At 39.8% G+C, this 20,255-nt stretch overlaps 1 protein-coding gene across 1 annotated transcript in view; it reads right to left on the bottom strand.

Moving 5' to 3' along the window:
- Positions 1–17,471: 17,471 nt before the first annotated feature.
- The window catches only part of SMPDL3A (sphingomyelin phosphodiesterase acid like 3A), a 33,908-nt gene continuing 31,124 nt past the window's right edge, over positions 17,472–20,255 (bottom strand). Inside the window, exon 9 of the mRNA XM_079939569.1 lies at positions 17,472–17,512. Coding sequence (XP_079795695.1) covers positions 17,502–17,512 — 11 coding nt within the window. The 3' untranslated portion in view covers positions 17,472–17,501. The remainder of the gene's footprint in view (positions 17,513–20,255) is intronic.

The following is a 20,255-nucleotide window of genomic DNA, read 5'->3' as shown; positions in this document are numbered from 1 at the left end:
GAGCTAAAAGGAACTGAATTTTGCCAATGGTTAAGAATAAAGTTGGAAGATTTTTCCTCAGAGCCTTCAGATGAAAACTCTATCTAGCTGACACCTTGGTTTCAATCTTGAGATACCCTGAGGAGGGAATCCAGCCATGACAGGCAGACTTCTGACCTAGAGAACTCTGAGCTAATAAACGGGTGCTGTTTTAAGCCACTGAGTTTCATAATTCATTACACAGCCAGAGAAAAATAATACAAAGAGCTTTTCAATATATTGAAAACAACTGCTCTCTGTCATCCCTTTCTTAATGTTTTTCTCTTCCCTTCGTGCACCTGGCTTAGAGAGCCCTTGTTTTCATCATATTGATTGAGAGTAAATAATCTTACTTATTAGTAAATTTATTTTAAAGATGCCAGGAGTGACCCCTAAAAAGGCAATAGAATTTCCGTGGACATGCACATATCTCTCTGGTCTCCACCATGTCCGTCCCCATTACCTCCCAACTTTGAACCTGGACAGAGTACAAGTGTTGTGTACAGTGGCTCAGAGAAGCATTAAGAAACTCATCCGAGGTACCACAGCAAACAATAGAACTTGGACTTAAATGTCAAGCTGAATGTAAATCCAGCTCTGCCCCTAACTAATCATATGACCTTTGGCAGGTTTCTTTTTCTGGATCTATAACAGTGATTCTCAACTTGGCTGCACATTAGAATCTTACGGGAACTTAAAAAAAAATTCAGATATCCAAACAATACCCAGACTAATTTAACCCTAATATCTGAGGGTGCACCCAGCCATCAGTAATTTTTAAGGTTCCCAGGTGATTCCAACGTGCAACCAAGTTGGGAACTACTGGTCTATAAAAGAGCACTCAGACTATACGACATCAAAATCCTCTTCCAGTTGTAACAGTCTATGAGTTTTTCTTTAACAAACATAAATTAACACTCAATATTTCAATGATGAGGAGGAAAAGGGGGTCAATTATCATTTAAAGCTACAATTCACTACAGCTCTGTCGGTCCCTAACTGAGTTGGCATAATTTCAATCCAGAGGACATGCCCATTTTATTATTTCTGCAACCGCCTTAATAGGAGAGTTTGCACGTAAGAGTTAATCTTCTGTGTTTATGACTTCGTCGAGGGTAGAATACAGAACAAAAGGTGTTCTGTCTCTGTACAGAACAGAGGTAAATGTGTGTTGGTATGGTGGGGACAGAGAAGGAGAAGAGGAAAGAGAAAAGCAAAAGAATTATCTCTATTAAATATATATATATATGAAAGCAAGAGAAAAGAGAAAGACTGAAAACTAGATAGACAATGACATAGCCTTGATAATGAACTGAAGGACATGTCAATGCTGAGATGTAATAATAACTGTCTATTTTGCAAAACATTCTGTAAAATTGACTATTACATAAAAAGTCTTGTGGGAATATAGGAGTGTTTTAGCGACATCAAGATGGAAAAAACGATGGTTGTTTTTCTTAGCTTACTAGGCACAAGGCAGAGAGCAGAAAACAGCTCTGTGAAAGGAAACGCTATTAAAATTTAGAGTTTGCAAGACACATAAAATTGAAACAAAAAATTACCATGAGAAATTAAGTCCTTTGGAATTCCAGAAATCGTGGGGGGAAGGGGGGGACACTAGCATTCCCACTGAATATGGATTGAGGGAGCTAGAACTTATGTCATGCCTCTTGGTACTCCAGTTTGCTGATCTGTAAGATGGATTCAATAACGGAAACCACTTCATAGGATTACTTGTAGATGAAATAATTTAATAGCTATAAATCACTAAAAATAACATTGGGCACGTGGTACTATATAAATGTTTATTACTTAAAAAAAATAAATGAAGGACTTCCCTGGTGGTCCAATGGGTAAGACTCTGTGCTCCCAATGCAGGGGATCCGGGTCCGGGAACTAGATCCCGCAGCGTGCCGCAACTAAGAGTTTGCATGCTGCAACTGAGTTCACACGCCACAACTGAGTCCACATGTCACAACTGAGACCTAGTGCAGCCTGAATAAATTAACAAATAAATAAATATTTTTAAAAACTTAAAACAAAAAAAATGAGTTGAGCTAAATAACAGAGGATAGTTAAAACAGTGTGGTGCTGGCAGAGGACTAGGCACATAAATCAATGGTACAAATTCAAATGTACACACAGACTTGGATATGTAATCAGTCAGTATGTGATGAAGATCACATTTCTCCTCAGTGAGGAAAGAATGGAGTATTCAGTAAGTGGTGTTGGGATCACAGTTCCTTCTGATGTTTCTTCCCATTTCTTGGTGCACCAAAGCTATGAAAAGAAGACACTAAGTTCAGATTGACCTCACTTTGTCCTCTCAAGCACTGACCTAGCTAAATAATTTATAGATGTAATTCAATGTATGGACTGTGATCTCTCAGCCCCCAAACTGAGATTGTTAAAGCCCTCAGCTCTTTCCATTGTATTCTTTTGTATATTGGCCTTTAACTCTATCTTCAGAATTGGAAACTACTTTAGACATAATGAACATGTAACTACATCAAAACCTAGAGCTGGGGCTTCCCTGGTGGCGCAGTGGTTGAGAGTCTGCCTGCCGATGCAGGGGACACAGGTTTGTGCCCCAGTCTGGTAGGATCCCACATGCTGCGGAGCGGCTGGGCCCGTGAACCATGGCCGCTGAGCCTATGCGTCCAGAGCCTGTTTTCTGCAACGGAAGAGGCCACAACAGTGAGAGGCCCGCGTACCAAAAAAAAAAAAAAAAAATCCTAGAGCTGTGTATCATATATTCCTGGCCTAGATGTTTTTAGCATGTTTAATGTTTAGATTTTTAGTGTAAGCAGTAAACACTCTTCCTTATACAGCCTTGCTTTTCCAGTGTAGAGCAGATTAAGCTGTTAACGGAGAAGTTTAAACTAGCCACATCTTCAGGAGCCACAGGTAAAGCAGGATTAATGGTCCCCTGAGAGCATCCACCCCAAGCCAAGAGGAGGCTATATATTTCTCAGTCGTGATATTCAGTAGTCAGAGAAGCAGGGAAGGAGGTCCAGTTAATACACTGGTCTATCTATTAGTAACTCTTGAGGCTGCTGCATTGCATTTAGAAAATTACTACATATATTTATTGCCAAAGACAACACTACTATAGCCCCTTTTGTGTTGTAATGAATCCCAGGAAGAAAGGTCGATGGTGTCACTTTTGACATACTATCGTCATATGCTTTCGTGTACGTGATGAAACAAAGCAAAAGCAAAAATATTTCTAAGAGCTCAGGACAACATCTTGCCTAGTATACACCAGGCTCATATGGTAAAGAATAAAATTACTGTAGCTTGTTTTAGGGACAAAGTCTGTGAATCTTTGCAGGGTATTTTTCAATCTAGGTACAAAGACTAAATGTTTAAATTGTATCATTTAATAATATTCCAGAAATCCTTGAATCTATGATGTTTGACCTGCTTGCTATCTCTCACCTTTTTCTATCCCAATATTCCCCTGCCCTCATCCAGATAATTCTGCAATGATTGTCATGATAAATTTAATATTGTGTACCTTTCACTTAGCAAATGTGAGGTTGCAGTTCTCCAGTGTGTTCCCTTCCCCTGGCCTCATAGTGCACCCTGCTGGGCTCCCTCGGGAATGCCATCTTCTCTTAGACAAGCTTCCTATATACATTAATGGATGAAACCTAGTCTCTAGTGCTATGATCCCCAAACTTCTTCCTCCTTTTCCTTGGTTCCCAGACTGACCCATCTAATAAAGATTTAGATTATTAACAGTTTTTGCAAAAGTTTGTGCTTGTCCCAGTGCAATGGACTAAATGTTTGAGTCCACCCCCAAAATTTGTATGTTGAAACCTAATCACCAATGTGATGGTATTTAGAGGTGGGACTTTTAGGAAGTAATTAGGTCATGAGAGAGGAGCCCTCATGAATGGGATTAGTGCCCTTACAAGGAGAGACAGGAGAAAGACATCTCTGTCATGACCATGTGAGCACACAGTGAGAAAGCAGCTGTGTACAAGCCAGGAAGTGGGCGCTCACCAGACACCAGATCTGCTTGGTGGTCTTGGACTTCCAGCCTCCAGAACTGTGAGAAATAAATGTTTGTTGTTTAAGCCAACCAGTCTATGGTATTTTTGTGATAGCAGCCAGAAGTATCAAGGGACTGAAAGCAAGTTTCTGAATGTTAAAATTATTTTTGTTTATCTTGTAGTGCACAAATAGCCATGCCTAGATTCTACCTGGGAGGTAGCCTAGTGGCCCTGGGATAGCAATCAAAAAACTGTAGCCCCACCAGGGAACTCCATAGTGACTGGTGGTGGTGGTGAAATTCTATTCTTTATCTCCTCTTGATCCAACAGCTATGATGTGTCCCTGCTTGCCTTTTCCACCAGAAATCCCAAAGTAATCTCTTTCAAGATGATTGTCCTTCTCATACCCCATCTATTCTTCAATTACTGTTAAGTTTGCTCTTTTGATTGTTCCTTTCTGTTTCTCCTGCCTCCTCTACTCTTAATCTCCCATCTGGTACATGGTGACCTCCCTTTAGTTTATGAAATAGCTGCTAAGAGAACCTGGGGTAATTTATTTTCTCCACATGCCTTGCTTAAGTTAATGCTGCAGGTTTGCTAATTTCCTTCACTAATATTTAATATTGAGATTTGTCATAAAAACAATGAAAAGTTGTAAAACAAGAGTTTACTAAGCACAGATGGTGTGCCCTGCCCTGTGCCAAGTTCTGTTAATACAATGAAACATACATCCACAGAAGGCCTACTCCATCCTGGACACGGCAGAGAACTCAAGCAAGTACGTTACAATAGGTTCTCAAGAATGTACAGTTGACACTTGAACGCCTACAGGGTTAGGGTCACCGACAATAGTGCGGTTGAAAATCTTCGAAATTCGATCTCTGCCTTGAAAACGAAGGAGTTGATAAATGACTCAGCCAAGGGCAGGAAGTTGAAACAGTTTGGTTAGAATCAGGACCTAAATCCCAGTTCTTTTGATTCCACATATTATGATCTCTAATCGAACAAAAACTTTTCCCCACACTTACTTAATTTAAAGATCTCTAAAATGAAGATAAAATACTTTATTTATTGAAAAAAATCCATGTGTCAGAGGACCTGTGTTGTTCAAAAGTCAACTGTATAACTCCAGGGAAAGGGTGAAAAGAAACTGATATTTATTGAGCTCCTAACAAATTATCTTCAAAATAAACCTATGAAATTGTTATTATTACTCCCATTTTACAAATGAAAAAAATCAGAAGGTCAGAAAGATTAGGAAATTTGTCCAATATCCCAGAATGAGAAGAAATAGAATCATTATTGAAAGTATTTAACACCATAATAATCCCCATATTATACTGGAGGAACAAAAGAAGTAGTCAATTCATCCTGACATAGGGGGAAATAGACAATTAACATATTGTGACAAAAAGGTTTGTGTATTTAACAGATGGATAAATCACATCTGGTAAGGGAAACTGGAAAGGTTTCAGAAAGGAATTGTATTTAATAAAGGTCTTGGAGAGGGGAAAAGGGCGAGATGGGGTAGGAGATTAATAGGCACAAACTACTATGTATAAAATAAATAATGTACAAGGATATATTGTACAGCACAGGGAATATAACCAATATTTTATGATAACTTTAAATGGAGTATACTCTATAAAAATATTGAACCACTATGTTGTACACCTGAAACTAGTATAATACTGTAAATCAACCACAATAGAATATTTTGTACAAGAAAAAGAAGACAGGCCTTGGAGAAAGGTTAAGATTTCCAACAGGCTCATCTGGGGAAAAATGAAACAGGTCTGCAAACACATTCGTAAAACTAACAAGTGGCTTTAACATGAACACAGGATACACAGTAAACACACAGATACCAATGACATTTCTATGTACTATCAAAGTATGTTTGAAATTGAATTTAGAAACAATATCATTTACAGTACCTCCCCACAAAATGAAATAGGTATAAATCTAACAAATCTTCCAAAGCTATATACTGAAAAGTACAATATGCTAATGAAATAAATCAAATATCTAAATAAGTGGAAGGACATGCCATGCTCAAGGATCTGAAGATTCAACATGGCAAACATGGCAATTCTCCCCAAATTTTTCTGCAGATTTAATGCATTCCAATAAAAATTCCAGCAGGATTTTTGTGTATATAGACGAGATAATTCTAAAACTTATATGGACAAAGGAACTAGAACTGATAAAATAACTTTGAAAAAGAGGAGTGAATTTGGAGGAATCACTCTACCAGATTTTAAGATATACTATAAAAGTACAGTAATCAAAATAGTGCAAAATAGCAGAGAGACAGTGGACCAGAACAGAGAAGCCAGAAATTGACCCATGTGGCCAATACATTTTTGAAAAACGTTCAAAAGCAATTCCATGATAGAAGGATACTCTTTTCAACAAATAACGATTGTTGTTATTGGATATCCATATACAAGAAAAAATTTTTACCTAAACTTCACGTCTTACACAAAAATTAATTCAAAATGTATCATATCTAAATGTAAATACATAAAAATACAGTATTCTTAGAGGAAAACAGAAAATCTCCATAACCTAGAGCTAGGCAAAGAATTCTTAGACATGACACCAAAAAAAGATCCATGAAAGAAAAACCTTGATAGGGGCTTCCCTGGTGGCGCAGTGGTTGAGAGTCCACCTGCCAATGCAGGGGACACGGGTTCGAGCCCTGGTCTGGGAAGATCCGACATGCCGCGGAGCAACTAGGCCCGTGAGCCACAACTACTGAGCCTGTGCGTCTGGAGCTTGTGCTCCGTAACAAGAGAGGCCGCAACAGTGAGAGGCCCGTGCACCGCGATGAAGAGTGGCCCCCGCTCGCTGCCAACTAGAGAAAGCCCACGCACAGAAAAGAAGACCCAGCACAGCCAAAAATAAATAAATAAATAAAAGAAATTTTAAAAAAGAAAAACCTTGATAAGTTGGAGTTCATTTAAAAAAAAAACAACTTTATTCTGTTAAAGACACTGTCAAGAAAATGAAAAAGACAAACTTCAGATAATATTTGCAAACCAAATATTTAGCAAAGGTCTTATATCCAGAAAATATAAAAACTCTCTAAACTCAACAATAGACTAGAAACAATTCAATTAGAAAATGGACAAAAGAATTGAACACTTTACCCAATAGAATATACAGATAGCAAATAAGCATATAAAAAGATGTTCAACATTATTAGCCATTAGGGAAAGCAAATTGAAGCCACATTGAGATACCACTAAACACTTCTCAGAATGGCTAAACTTAAAAACACTGACAATGCCAACTGCTGGTGAGGATGCAGAGCAAGAGGAACACTGATACATTGTTGGTGGGAATGCAAAATTATACAGCCACTCTGGAAAATAGTTTGTCAGTTTCTTATGACACGCTTACCATATGACCCAGCAATTCATTTTATGGGTTGTTATGGATTGGATGTGTTCCCCCCAAATTTTTATGTTGAAATCCTAACCCCCCAGTGTAATGGTATTAGAAAGTGGTGTCTTTGGGATATAATTAGGTCATGAAGGTAGAGCCCTCATGAATGGAATTAGTGTCCTTATGAAAAAGACCCCTGACAACTCCCTAGCTCTCTTTCTGCCATGGGAGGATACAGTGAGAAGTTAGCAGTCTGCAGTCTGCAGAGGGTCATCACCAGAGCCCAGCCATGCTGCAACACTGATCTCGGAGTTCTAGACTTTAGACTGTGAGACATAAATTTCTATCGTTTCTAAGCCACCCAGTCTACAGTGTTTTGTTATAGCAGCCTGAACTGACTAAAGACATTAGTATTTACCTTAGAGAAATGAAAATTTATGTTCTTACACAAACCTGTATAGGAATGTTTATAGCAGTTCTATTAATAATCTCCCCAAACTAAAAATAGGCTAAATGTCTTTCAGTAGGTGAATAGATAAACAAAACATGGTACATCATACCATAGAACACTACTCAGCGATAAAAAGAGTAAAAATTGAACAACTTAGATGAATCTCAAAGGCATTTTGCTGAGTGAAAAAAGTCAGACACAAAGGTAGCATGCATATGATTCCTTTTATGTGCTATTCTTGAAATGATAAAACTATAATGATGAAGAATATATCAGATTGCTAGAGGCTATGGATGAGATAAGGATGTGACTTTATAGGAACAGCATGAGGGCATTTTAGGGGTGATGGAGCTTCTTTGTGTTCTGATTGTAGTGTGATTATATGCATCTATACATGTATTAAATTCATAGAACTGTATATCCACAGAGTTCATTTTTATATGATAATTTCAAAATAAAATTAAATAAGAAGGAGAAAGGGGAGAGGAAACTATGAGTTGTCGTCTTTTAGATGGAAAGTAGGTTAGATACGAGGGACTCGTGGAATATAGGGCAAGATGAAGCATTGGTGTCAGGTTCAAACTCTCAAAATTGGACACTGTTGTGGCCTTCGTTGTGCCAGGGCTGCCTGATTTTCTTCTCTGCAGTAAGATTTCTTCCTGTCTCTCACTTCACCCTGGAAAGAGATATTCAGCCATCCCTGGGTCCCTTCCTCTCCCTAAAATCGCTGTATTGACAGGACTTTACACCTGACCTGCTGTGGTCAGGGAAAGACGAGAAGCATGTCCAGCAAAGAGATATTAACTGGTAGACCAGGCCTGAATGGAAGAACACAGGACATGTTTGGCAACAGAAAGTACTTCAGCAAGTTTGACAAATGCATGAGAACAGTGGGGAATTAAAACTAGGTAGACTGGGGGGGAGGGACCTTCAAGATGGTGGAGGAGTAAGATGTGGAGATCACCTTCCTCCCCACAAATACATCAAAAATACATCTACATGTGGAACAACTCCTACAGAACACCTACTGAACACTGGCAGAAGACCTCAGACCTCCCAAAAGGCAAGAAACTCCCCACGTACCTGGGTAGGGCAAAAGAAAAAAAGAAAAAACAGAGACAAAAGAATAGGGATGAGACCTGCACCTCTGGGAAGGAGTTGTGAAAGAGGAAAAGTTTCTACACAATAGGAAGCCCCTTCTCTGGCAGAGATGGAGGTTGGCGGGGGCGGGGGAACTTCGGAGCCACAAAGGAGAGCGCAGCAACAGGGGTGCGGAGGGCAAAGTGGAGAGATTCCCGCACAGAGGATCGGTGCGACCAGCACTCACCAGCCCGAGAGGCTTGTCTGCTCCCCCGCCGGGGCGGGCGTGGCTGGGAGCTGAGGCTCGGGCTTCAGAGGTCAGACCCGAGGGACAGGACAGGGGTTGGCTGCATGAACAAAGCCTGAAGGGTGCTAGTGCACCACAGCTCTCTGGGAAGGAGTCCGGGAAAAACTCCGGACCTGCCTAAGAGGCAAGAGACCATTGTTTTGGGGTGCGCGAGGAGAGGGGAGTCAGAGCACTGCCTAAACGAGCTCCAGAGACGGGCGCGAGCCGTGTCTATCAGCGCAGACACAAGAGACTGGCATGAAACGCTAAGGCTGCTGCTGCAGCCAGCAAGAAGCCTGTGTGCAAGCACAGGACACTATCCACACCTTCCCTCCCAGGAGCCTGTGGCAGCCCGCCACTGCCAGGGTCCCGTGATCCAGGGACAACTTCTCTGGGAGAACACACGGCACGCCTCAGGCTCACACGGTGCGTCTCAGGCTGGTGGAAAGTCACACTGCTCTCTGCTGCCACAGTCTCACCCCACAACTATACCCCTCCCTCCCCCCAGCCTGAGTGAGCCAGAGCCCCCTAATCAGCCGCTCCTTTAACCCCCTCCTGTCTGGGTGAAGAACAGAAGCCAAATATCAAACGGCAAGAGGTCTCCCAGAGATCTCCATCTCAATGCTAGACCCAGCTCCACTCAATGATCAGCAAGCTCCAGTGCTGGACACCCCACGCCAAACAACTAGCAAGACAGGAACACAACCCCACCCATTAGCAGAGAGGTTGCCTAAAATCCTAATAAGTTCACAGACACCCCAGAACACACCTCCGGACACGGTCCTGCACACCAGAAAGAAAAGATCCCGCTTCATCCAACAGAACACAGGCACCAGTCCCTGCCATCAGGAGGCCTACACAACCCACTGAACCAACCTTACCCACTGGGGACAGACACCAAAAATAACGGGAACTACAAACCTGCAGCTTGCGAAAAGGAGACCACAAACACAGTACGTAAAGCAAAATGAGAAGACAGAGAAATACCCAGCAGATGAAGGAGCATCTACCCATTTACCCATTACTGGTGGGTAAAAACCCACTGGACAAAATGAATGAAGAGGAAAAGGGCCATCTACCTGAAAAAGAATTCAGGTAATAACAGAAAAGATGATCCAAAATCTTGGAAATAGAATGGAGAAAATACAAGAAATGTTTAACAAGGACCTAGAAGAACTAAAGAGCAAACATACAATGATGAACAATACAAAAAACAAAACCAAAAATTCTCTAGAAGGAATCAATAGAAGAAAAACTGAGGCAGAAGAACGGATAAGTGACCTAAAAGATAAAATAGTGGAAATAATTACCGTAGAGCACAATAAAGAAAAAAGAATGCAAAGAACTGAGGACAGCCTCAGAGACCTCTGGGACAACATTAAACACACCAATATTTGAATTATAGGGGTCCCAGAAGAAGAAGAGATAAAGAAAGGGACTGAGAAAATATTTGAAGAGATTATAGTTGAAAATTTCCCTAATATGGGAAAGGAAATAATCAGTCAAGTCCAGGAAGCACAGAGAGTCCCATACAGGATAAATCCAAGGAGAAACATGCCAAGACACATATTAATCAAACTATCAAAAATTAAATACAAAGAAAAAATATGAAAAGCAGCAAGGGAAAAATAACACACAAGGGGATCCCCATAAGGTTAACAGCTGATCTTTCAGCAGAAACTCTGCAAGCCAGAAGGGAGTGTCAGGACATATTTAAAGTAATGAAAGGAAAAAACTACAACAAGATTACTCTACCCAGCAAGGACCTCATTCAGATTCGATGGAGAAATTAAAACCTTTACAGAGAAGCAAAAGTTAAGAGAATTCAGCACCACCAAACCAGCTTTACAACAAATGCTAAAGGATCTTCTCTATGCAGGAAACAGAAGAGAAGGAAAAGACCTACAATAACAAACCCAAAACAATTAAGAAAATGGTCATGGGAACATATATATTGACAATTACCTTAAATGCAAATGGATTAAATGCTCCAACCAAAAGACATAGACTGGCTGAATGGATATATAAACAAGACCTGTGTATATGCTATCTACAAGAGACCCACTTCAGACCTAGGGACACATACAGACTGAAAGTGAGGGGATGGAAAAGATATTCCATGCAAATGGAAAACAAAAGAAAGCTGGAGTAGCAATTCTCATATCAGACAAAATAGACTTTAAAACAAAGACTACTACAAGAGACAAAGAAGGACAATATATAATGATCAAGGGATCAATCCAAGAAGAAGATATAACTATTGTAAATATTTATGCACCCAACATAGGAGCACATCAATACATAAGGCAAATGCTAACAGCCATAAAAGGGGAAATCAACAGTAACACAATCATAGTAGGGAATTTTAACATCCCACTTTCACCAATGGACAGATCATCCAAAAAGAAAATAAATAAGGAAACACAAGCTTTAAATGATACATTAAACAAGATGGAGTTAATTGATATTTATAGGTCAATCCATCCAAAAACAACAGAATACACTTTCTTCTCAAGTGCTCATGGAACATTCTCCATGATAGATCATATCTTGGGTCACAAATCAAGCCTTGGTAAATTTAAGACAATTGAAATCATATCAAGTATCTTTTCTGAGCACAACGCTATGAGACTAGATATCAATTACAGGAAAAAAATCTGTAAAAAATACAAACAAGTGGAGGCTAAACCATACACTACTAAACCAAGAGATCACTGAAGAAATCAAAGAGGAAATCAAAAAATACCTAGAAACAAATGGCAATGAAAATACAATGACCCAAAACTTATGGCATGAAGCAAAAGTAGTTCTAAGAAGGAAGTTTATAGCAATACAATCCTACCTCAAGAAACAAGAAAAATCTCAAATAAACAACCTAACCTGACACCTAAAGCAATTAGAGGAAGAAGAACAAAAAAACCCAAAGTTAGCAGAAGGAAAGAAATCATAAAGATCAGAACAGAAATAAATGAAAAAGAAATGAAGGAAACAATAGCAAAGGTCAATAAAACTAAAAGCTGGTTACTTGAGAAGATAAACAAAATTGATAAACCATTAGCCAGACTCATCAAGAAAAAAGGAAGAAGACTCAAATCAATAGAATTAGAAATGAAAAACGAGAAGTAACAACTGACCCTGCAGAAATACAAAGGATCATGAGATTACTACAAGCAACTATATGCCAATAAAATAGACAACCTGGAAGAAATGCATACATTCTTAGAAAACCACAACCTTCGGAGACTGAACCAGGAAGAAATAGAAAAATATAAAGAGACCAATCACAAGCACTGAAATTGAAACTGTGATTAAAAATCTTCCAACAAACAAAAGTCCACCACCAGATGACTTCACAGGCGAATTCTATCAAACATTTAGAGAAAAGCTAACCCCTATCCTTCTCAGATTCTTCCAAAATATAGCAGAGGGAAGAACACTCCCAAATTCATTCTATAAGGCCACCATCACCCTGATACCAAAACCAGACAAAGGTGTCACAAAGAAAGAAAACTACAGGCCAATATCACTGATGAACATAGATGCAAAAATCCTCAACAAAATACTAGCAAACAGGGCTTCCCTGGTGGTGCAGTTGTTGGCAGTCCACCTGCCGATGCAGGGGACATGGGTTCGTGCCCCGGTCCAGGAGGATCCCACACGCCGCGGATCGGCTGGGTCCGTGAGCCATGGCCACTGGGCCTGCGCGTCCGGAGCCTGTGCTCCGCAACGGGAGAGGCCACAACAGTGAGAGGCCCGCGTACCGCACAAAAAAAAAAAAAAGAAGAAGTCCCACTCCTAACCCACCACCACCCACAATCAAGTTCTTTTTCTGTTTTTCCTCCCTGATAAGAGATTTGATTTCCTCATTTGTGCCCCAAGTGACCAACGCAAATAACATGTAGTCATACTTTTCCCTCCTCATGGGGCACTGAGTGGCAGACATCCTCTGCTTTCTAATCAAGACAAATTAGCAAACAAGATGCAGAGCCAGATGTTAGGGCTGAAGAATGCCTCATTCCCTCCCCTTGTTGAAACTTCTGAAATAAGCCCAGCCTTGCTGTACGTGCCTCCGTAAAAACAGTTTATCGAGTCCATCCATTCTCAAATGAAGGAAGCTGAGTCATACAGCAAATTGCTCAAACACCCAGCGTGAGTCCTAGGGTTGTTCAAGGGCACAAAGCGTAGTAGGTGCTTGGTATTTCTGTATCCATCACAATCATAGCTTCTAAAAATTTTTTTTAAACTGCATTTACACGGCTCATGTCAGCAGAGCAGCTTTATGGTAATTTTAAAGATGGAAAAACTAGTGCTCAGATTGGTTATGAGCTTAGTCATAGAACTAGAAAATGGCAGGGTCTGGATTCAGATATTCTGATTCCTAATGTTTTTTTCTTTTTCCTGATATAACCAAAGCATTCTTCTTCCTTTTATCTATAGAAACTCCTGGTCTTTGAAAAGAGGTTAAAAACCAAGACTTTTAACCAGTTCCAAGGAACTGGTCCATCTTCACCATCACATCATTCTCCCCTTAGCCCAGCAGATGGGCTATTCTTTGCTTCCACAGGTTAAATTAGGTTACTCTGGACTTTATTTTTCGTTTGCAAAGTTCATCAGTGAATTATAAACAAGAAGCACTCTTCACGAAGAGATAACCAGTGCAATCTCTGTTCAATTCAGCAACAGACTGAAAGATTTATTGACCCCCTGGGTTTTAAAAAAATTATTTTTAGCTTCTAGAAATTAAAAAATGTTATCTATGCGTTTATATCAGAGACACTATTCTCTGCGAGATTATTCAGAAATAAATTACTTTCTGAGGAAAGCTAATAAAAATCTTCTGCAGGTGTTTGTTTCACTCAAGAATTTTTAGAATGGAGATAATGGAGGAAGTAGAAGGACCTGATGTGAACTGTAGCTATGACGCTTAGAAATTTCAGTCTTGCCAAATAAAGAAACATTATGCTAATATAATGTTTTCATATGTATGCCTTGGCTACTTGATTTTTATATTGAAAATTGTGGAAATGTTTATTTTAGCATTATAAGCATAATGACGTGAATGCAAGCATAAGTGCCTTCAAAGCAAACAGATACACTCATTTGTAGAAATCCAATCTAGAGCAGTAGATGTAATTTATTATCGGATGGTTTTATTAACTTTATGGGCTGAATCGTTTCATCATTTGTCTGTCCAGCAGGGCAGGGCATCTGGAATGGCCAATTGTGCATGTTGGAAAGGAGCAGTTGATGCTACTCATACATCAGTGCTGACAAAGCACCTTCGAGAGCCAACCCCAGAGCCCAACCTCACCCCTCCACCCATCTCCCTTCCCCACATCTGCAGGATCTCCCTCCTGAAGGGATTGCCAAAGTGTGCTCACAGACAACCAGTATCAAGTTTTGTGGTGTTCAGTTAAAATATGACGCAGGCTCCTTACCAAAATACTCAGTGACCCTTCCTATATTGGACTTTCCCATCTCCAGCCCAAACAATCAATTATGTAACTCCTGCAGTGAGCTGTGATCAGCTGGCTATCCAATCATAGGACAGGATCTGATAAACACTTACACAGAAATGCTAATAGATAATACTCTTATCCTTCCCAGGCCTATATGCCTATTATGGAATATATATTATGGAATGAAGATATATAATAGATACATGTGTATGTAGTGTTCTGTTCCTAATGTGTTATTTCAAGTAACAGAAGTAAGCTGGAGGGATAGACACCATCAGCATCTTTCTTTCCAGTGTTATCCCTGAGAAACTTCAAATTATAATAAATTTAATAAAGAGGAAAAAAATCCCTTCCTGTGTTTTCATGGGCAGCTGCCCTAACTGGGCATGTCTCAATAAAGTCATGTCAGCAGCAAGAGGGAATATTCTAATCTCAGAGGCAATGGATAGAAGAAGGGGATGCCCAGGCACAAAAAATCATGTTGGTTGAGCAACACACAAAAAAAATTTTAAGCATATTTTCTGAATTAAAAGCTAACTAGGCGGGCTTCCCTGGTGGCACAGTGGTTGGGAATCTGCCTGCCAATGCAGGGGACACGGATTCGAGCCCTGGTCTGGGAAGATCCCACATGCCGTGGAGCAACTAAGCCCGTGAGCCACAACTACTGAGCCTGCGCGTCTGGAGCCTGTGCTCCGCAACGGGAGAGGCCCGCCCACTGCGATGTAGAGTGGCCCCCGCTCGCCGCAACTGGAGAAAGCCCTCGCACAGAAACGAAGACCCAACACAGCCAAAAATAAATAAATAATAAATTAATTTTTTTAAAAAAGCTAACTAAGCTGTACATAGGATTTTTACACATGAAAATTTCTATAATAAAAAGCAGAATTGATTTTCTGTCACGCTTGTCTATTGTCTTTTTTCCTATTTAATAAATATTTTTGTTAAAGTTTAACATACATCAAGGACCCAGTTCATAAGCCTATAGTTTGATGAATTTTCACAAAATAAACACATTCATGAAACAAGCACTGAGATTGAGAAACAGAATATTCCCAGTGCCTCAAGAGACTCCTCATGCCCTTTTCAAGTGACTAACTTCCTCTCAGATGTAATTGGTGTAACTGTTCTACCTTCTAATGCCATAGAACAGCTTTGCTAATGCACTTTTAAATGGAAATAACTCTGTCATTTTATTTTAGTCATGTTATTACCCATTTGGCGTTAAATCAAAGATAGTGATTAGAGACATTTGGTTTTCCTAAGGTATTTTTCAGGGTATCTGTTTTTCTGAAAGTACATCATCTTGAATTATCAGGATCTGAAAGAGCCAAGTTTGAAAAGATGACTTTTTAGCACAAGGTCCCAAGACAGAAGAATGATGCGGCTGAAAGAAGTCACTATGTCAGGTGAGTAAGAGAATCATTATTGTAACTTGAAATACAGGGTAGTTTCAGCCATAAATTCAGAGTAAACTTCCTTTATGTGTAACACTTTAATATTGCATTATTATCAAGGAGAAATATAACTTTGCCTTTAGCCATGTTCAAATCTTCTGAGGGAGAAATATTAAATATATAAACGTGAGGAATGAACTTCAGCAATGTAATCCATTATGAATATATTTGAGGCATAAAATCTATAATAAATGGATAGAACCTGTACTAGTCCATTTCATATTTACAATGTGTCTAGTAACACTTCATTCCAGCTGAGCAATTTATAGATTGGGTAGTTGTTTTCCTTACTGTTTATTCAAATAGTAAATCAATTTTTGCGTTTTTTAGAAGTTGAATGATGAATTAATCAGAGCCTGAGTTTCATACTTTTTAAAAGTTAGGTGACGAGTTATTCAGATTTCCCTGCTACCAATTCCACTTGTTTCGAAGCAGAGGGTGGGAAAAATAAACTGACTTATAAACCCTCCTTATCCCTTGTTAGTTTCCTCCATGAACCATCGACCCTGATAAGCATAATATGAGAAAAGGGGGAAAAGAAATAAAATTGCATATATTTATTAAGCAACTGTGTAGATATAGTACTTTATTCGTACTAATAAAATATAGCCCCACTTCTTATGAACTTAAAGTTCAAAACTAGAGCTTCCCTGGTGGCGCAGTGGTTGAGAGTCCTCCTGCTGATGCAGGGGATGCAGGTTCGTGCCCCGGTCTGGGAAGATCGCACATGCCGCAGAGCGGCTAGGCCCGTGAGCCATGGCCGCTGAGCCTGCGTGTCCGGAGCCTGTGCTCCGCAGCAGGAGAGGCCACAACAGTGAGAGGCCCACGTACTGCAAAAACAAAAAACAAAAAAACAAAAATGAAATACTGTTTCATGCCAAAAAAAAAAAAAGGGGGGGGGAGGAGATTAATCACCAACAGATGTGCATGAAAAGAAATATTAGAGGAAGTTCTCTGATAGAAGGAAAATTATACCAGACAAATGTTCATTTCACTCCACATAAGGGAATGAAGTACACCGCAAGTGGTAAATATGTAGGTAAATATAAAAATTGAGATACCCAAACTGAACTCTTGAATTTTTCCTCAACATCTGCTTCTTGCTTAGTCTTTCCTTATCTCGTTTAATGACAGCTCCATCCTTCCATCCTAAGGTCAAAAATTTTGTGGTCAACATCGACTTGTCTTTTTTGCGCACACCCTACATCAAAGCATCAGCACGTGCTCGTAGCTTTAACTTCAGAACATGTTCAGAATCTCACCTCCGTGGCTACCTCTTAGGTGCTTAGCTCCATCATTTTGCCTCAGCCTTCTAATTGGCTTCTCTGCTACCACAGCAGTGTATTCACAACGCAGCAGTCATAGTAATCCTGCAAAAACATATGACACTTCCCATCACACCTCTACTCACCAAGCTCCAGTAGCTCCCATCTCCCCAGAGAAAAGCCAAGCTCTTGTTACAGCCGACAGGCCCCATCGCGCCTTCCTGTCTCCATCTTTGCGCCTCTCTGGCCCTCCACCATATACTGACGTGGTTTCTTCTCTCTCACTTCCTTCAAGTCTTTTCTAAAATGTCATCTATTCACTGCGGCCTTCCCTGACACACTATTTAAAATTGCAACTTCCTGCCCACACAGAGCTACCCCCTTCCCTGATATCTTGATCTCTATAGTCCTCCTGTTTTATATAATGTGTTCACTGTCGTGTCTCCACTAGAACATAAGTTCCACGAAGGCGGGAATATTGTCGTTCATTTTTACTGCTGGAAGTCCAGTGTCTAGAGAAATGGCAGGCATTTAGTAGACCTCCATAAATATTTGTTGAATTAATGAGTAAAGAGGGGTGTGCTTGACCAAACCCGGCAGCTGTAGTACATATCCTTTGTCACCAGAGGGCAGCACAAGAGCATTAAGGTTTTAATGATGGACGCTAAAGAGACGCTAAAACCTAGGTTCACACATGGGAGATGAGGAGAGGTTTTTCCAAACCCGATCCTGTGGTGGAGGTTGCATAGAAGAGGAAATCAGGGGTAGTTGAATAAACCTCTGTTTTTTTTATGTGTGACTTTGAGAATCACTTCACTCTCTGGGCCTCAGTTTCCTCATACTTTAATTCAATTCACTAGATTTGTTTAACTCTGATTCACTTCTGGCCCTAGCGGTCCACCATTCGAAATCAAACAAGCCCCCATGTGTCCACCTCACCTTTTTAAATTTCACATTCAGGCTAGAATATAGTGCAATGCATTTTGCGTAAAGTTGTATTCAAGCTACTGGGATTCAGTAATTACCCACAAGTTCAATAGAAAAACTATATCAAAGAGTGAGCGTGACTCGATTTCTTTATTCCCACCTCTAGTTTTTGAATGAGAGGGAGTAATACTGAAATGAAAGAAGTTAGCACCACTCTGGAGATCCCAGGGCTTTGAGATAGTGTCAATTAAAAGCTATGGTTTCTTTTCTGGTTATTACTTTTGGGAATATGCTAATGTAGAGAAATTTGAGACTGGAAGATATTGTCTCCTGGAAAAGAGGCCATTTAAACTTATCCATTGGAGGAAATGACTAAATTTATTTTCTTAATGATGGAAGAGTTTAATTTTCTTTGAAAGAATCAACATTTCTAAAACTGATCAGGGGAGGGCAGTAAAGAGTTACATACGGCTGCTAGTCAATAAAGTATTTATACAAGAGAAGAATTATATTTTAAACTAATTTATTTTTAAGTTTTACTGGCCCCTAATAAAATTCACTCACCATTTTCTTGGTTTGAAGAACTTAAAGTGTCATCAAAGGATTTGTGGAGATGAGTTCGGTCACTGAGTTAGCATAGCATCTCAGAACAAAAAACTCCCTGAATTGCATGTTACCATTGAATATGGAGCCCACTACCACAGGCAGGAGAAATCATCTTTTCATGATCTGGTATTTAAGTGGCTTTAATGAAAGCCATCCCTTTTATGGGATTAAATGCATTAAATTCTATTTTAGCGTAATTGTTCTCTTAGTCCTGGCATTTGACTTATTTCAGAATGTCTAATCTACATTTATGCTTCACAGAAGTTTATTTTCTCATCCAAAAAATAAGAGGACATAAAGAGACACACAGGTTGGACTTCTTAGTGCCGGTTATTATGTTAAAGCAAAATCAACATAGAGCTTGATTTCTTTGGCCTAACTCCATTGACTTACGTGGGTGGCTTTGGTTGGAAATATACTGGGCTGCTAAAGAAATGAGGAGAAAAAAAAAGAAATCCATACCACAAGAGTGCTAAATAAACACATCTGATTTTCTGTCTAATTTTCTGACAGAATGGTTAATAAGGTTATCTGGAAAGAATCAAACAATCCAAGCTAAATCCTGGCTATGTTCTCTACTTTCCTATGTAGCATTTATGAAAAATGTAATTATCTAATGGCTTGTAATTATCTAGTGGTTTTTATTTTCTATCTTCACCACCTAGACCGGTACCACTCCCCAACCTCACCCCAGCAAATCTCTCTTCATTCAGGGCTGTGTTCCTGGCAATGTGCATAGACCTGTTCATATGGCAGGGGTTCCATAAATTATTCTAGATTATAAGCCCCAAGGACAAGGATGGTCTCATAGTCAGCTTCAGATTCCTAGTATTTAGCCCATAGCATGGTAGAGCATGTAAATTTAGTAAATATTTCTTAGATAAACTGTTGTCTAATGTATTTATTCTCTTTACCAGGTACCATAGTGAACAAAACAAGTTTCATGCCCTCATGGAAACATTCTAGTAGGAGGTGGGACAACAGAGGTAACAGATACATATGCATGAATAATTCAAATATCAGACAGTGATCAGTGTAGGTAGACTCCTGTAGCACCACAAGAAAGTCACTGACAGCCAAATGCAGAGCCAAAATTGCTGGCCGTCCTCTGAAAAGCACAGAAGAGTCTCCTAGGCAAGGGAATGGCTTGTGCAAAGACCCTGCACAGGAATTTGGTAGGTTCAGAAGGTCAGTGAGGCCAGGAGTTGCAGAAGGAAGGCATAGCCATCCACCTATACCATTCTCTGCGCTGGAGACTGAAGAAAAGCAGCTTGAAAAGAGTGACACAAGGAATGCAGTAATGATGCTGAAAACT

This window comes from Stenella coeruleoalba (assembly GCF_951394435.1).
Source record: "Stenella coeruleoalba genome assembly, chromosome: 12".
Lineage (NCBI taxonomy): Eukaryota > Metazoa > Chordata > Mammalia > Artiodactyla > Delphinidae > Stenella > Stenella coeruleoalba.
The sequence above is the reverse complement of the archived record's forward strand: the minus strand, read 5'-3'. Positions and strand labels throughout refer to the sequence as shown.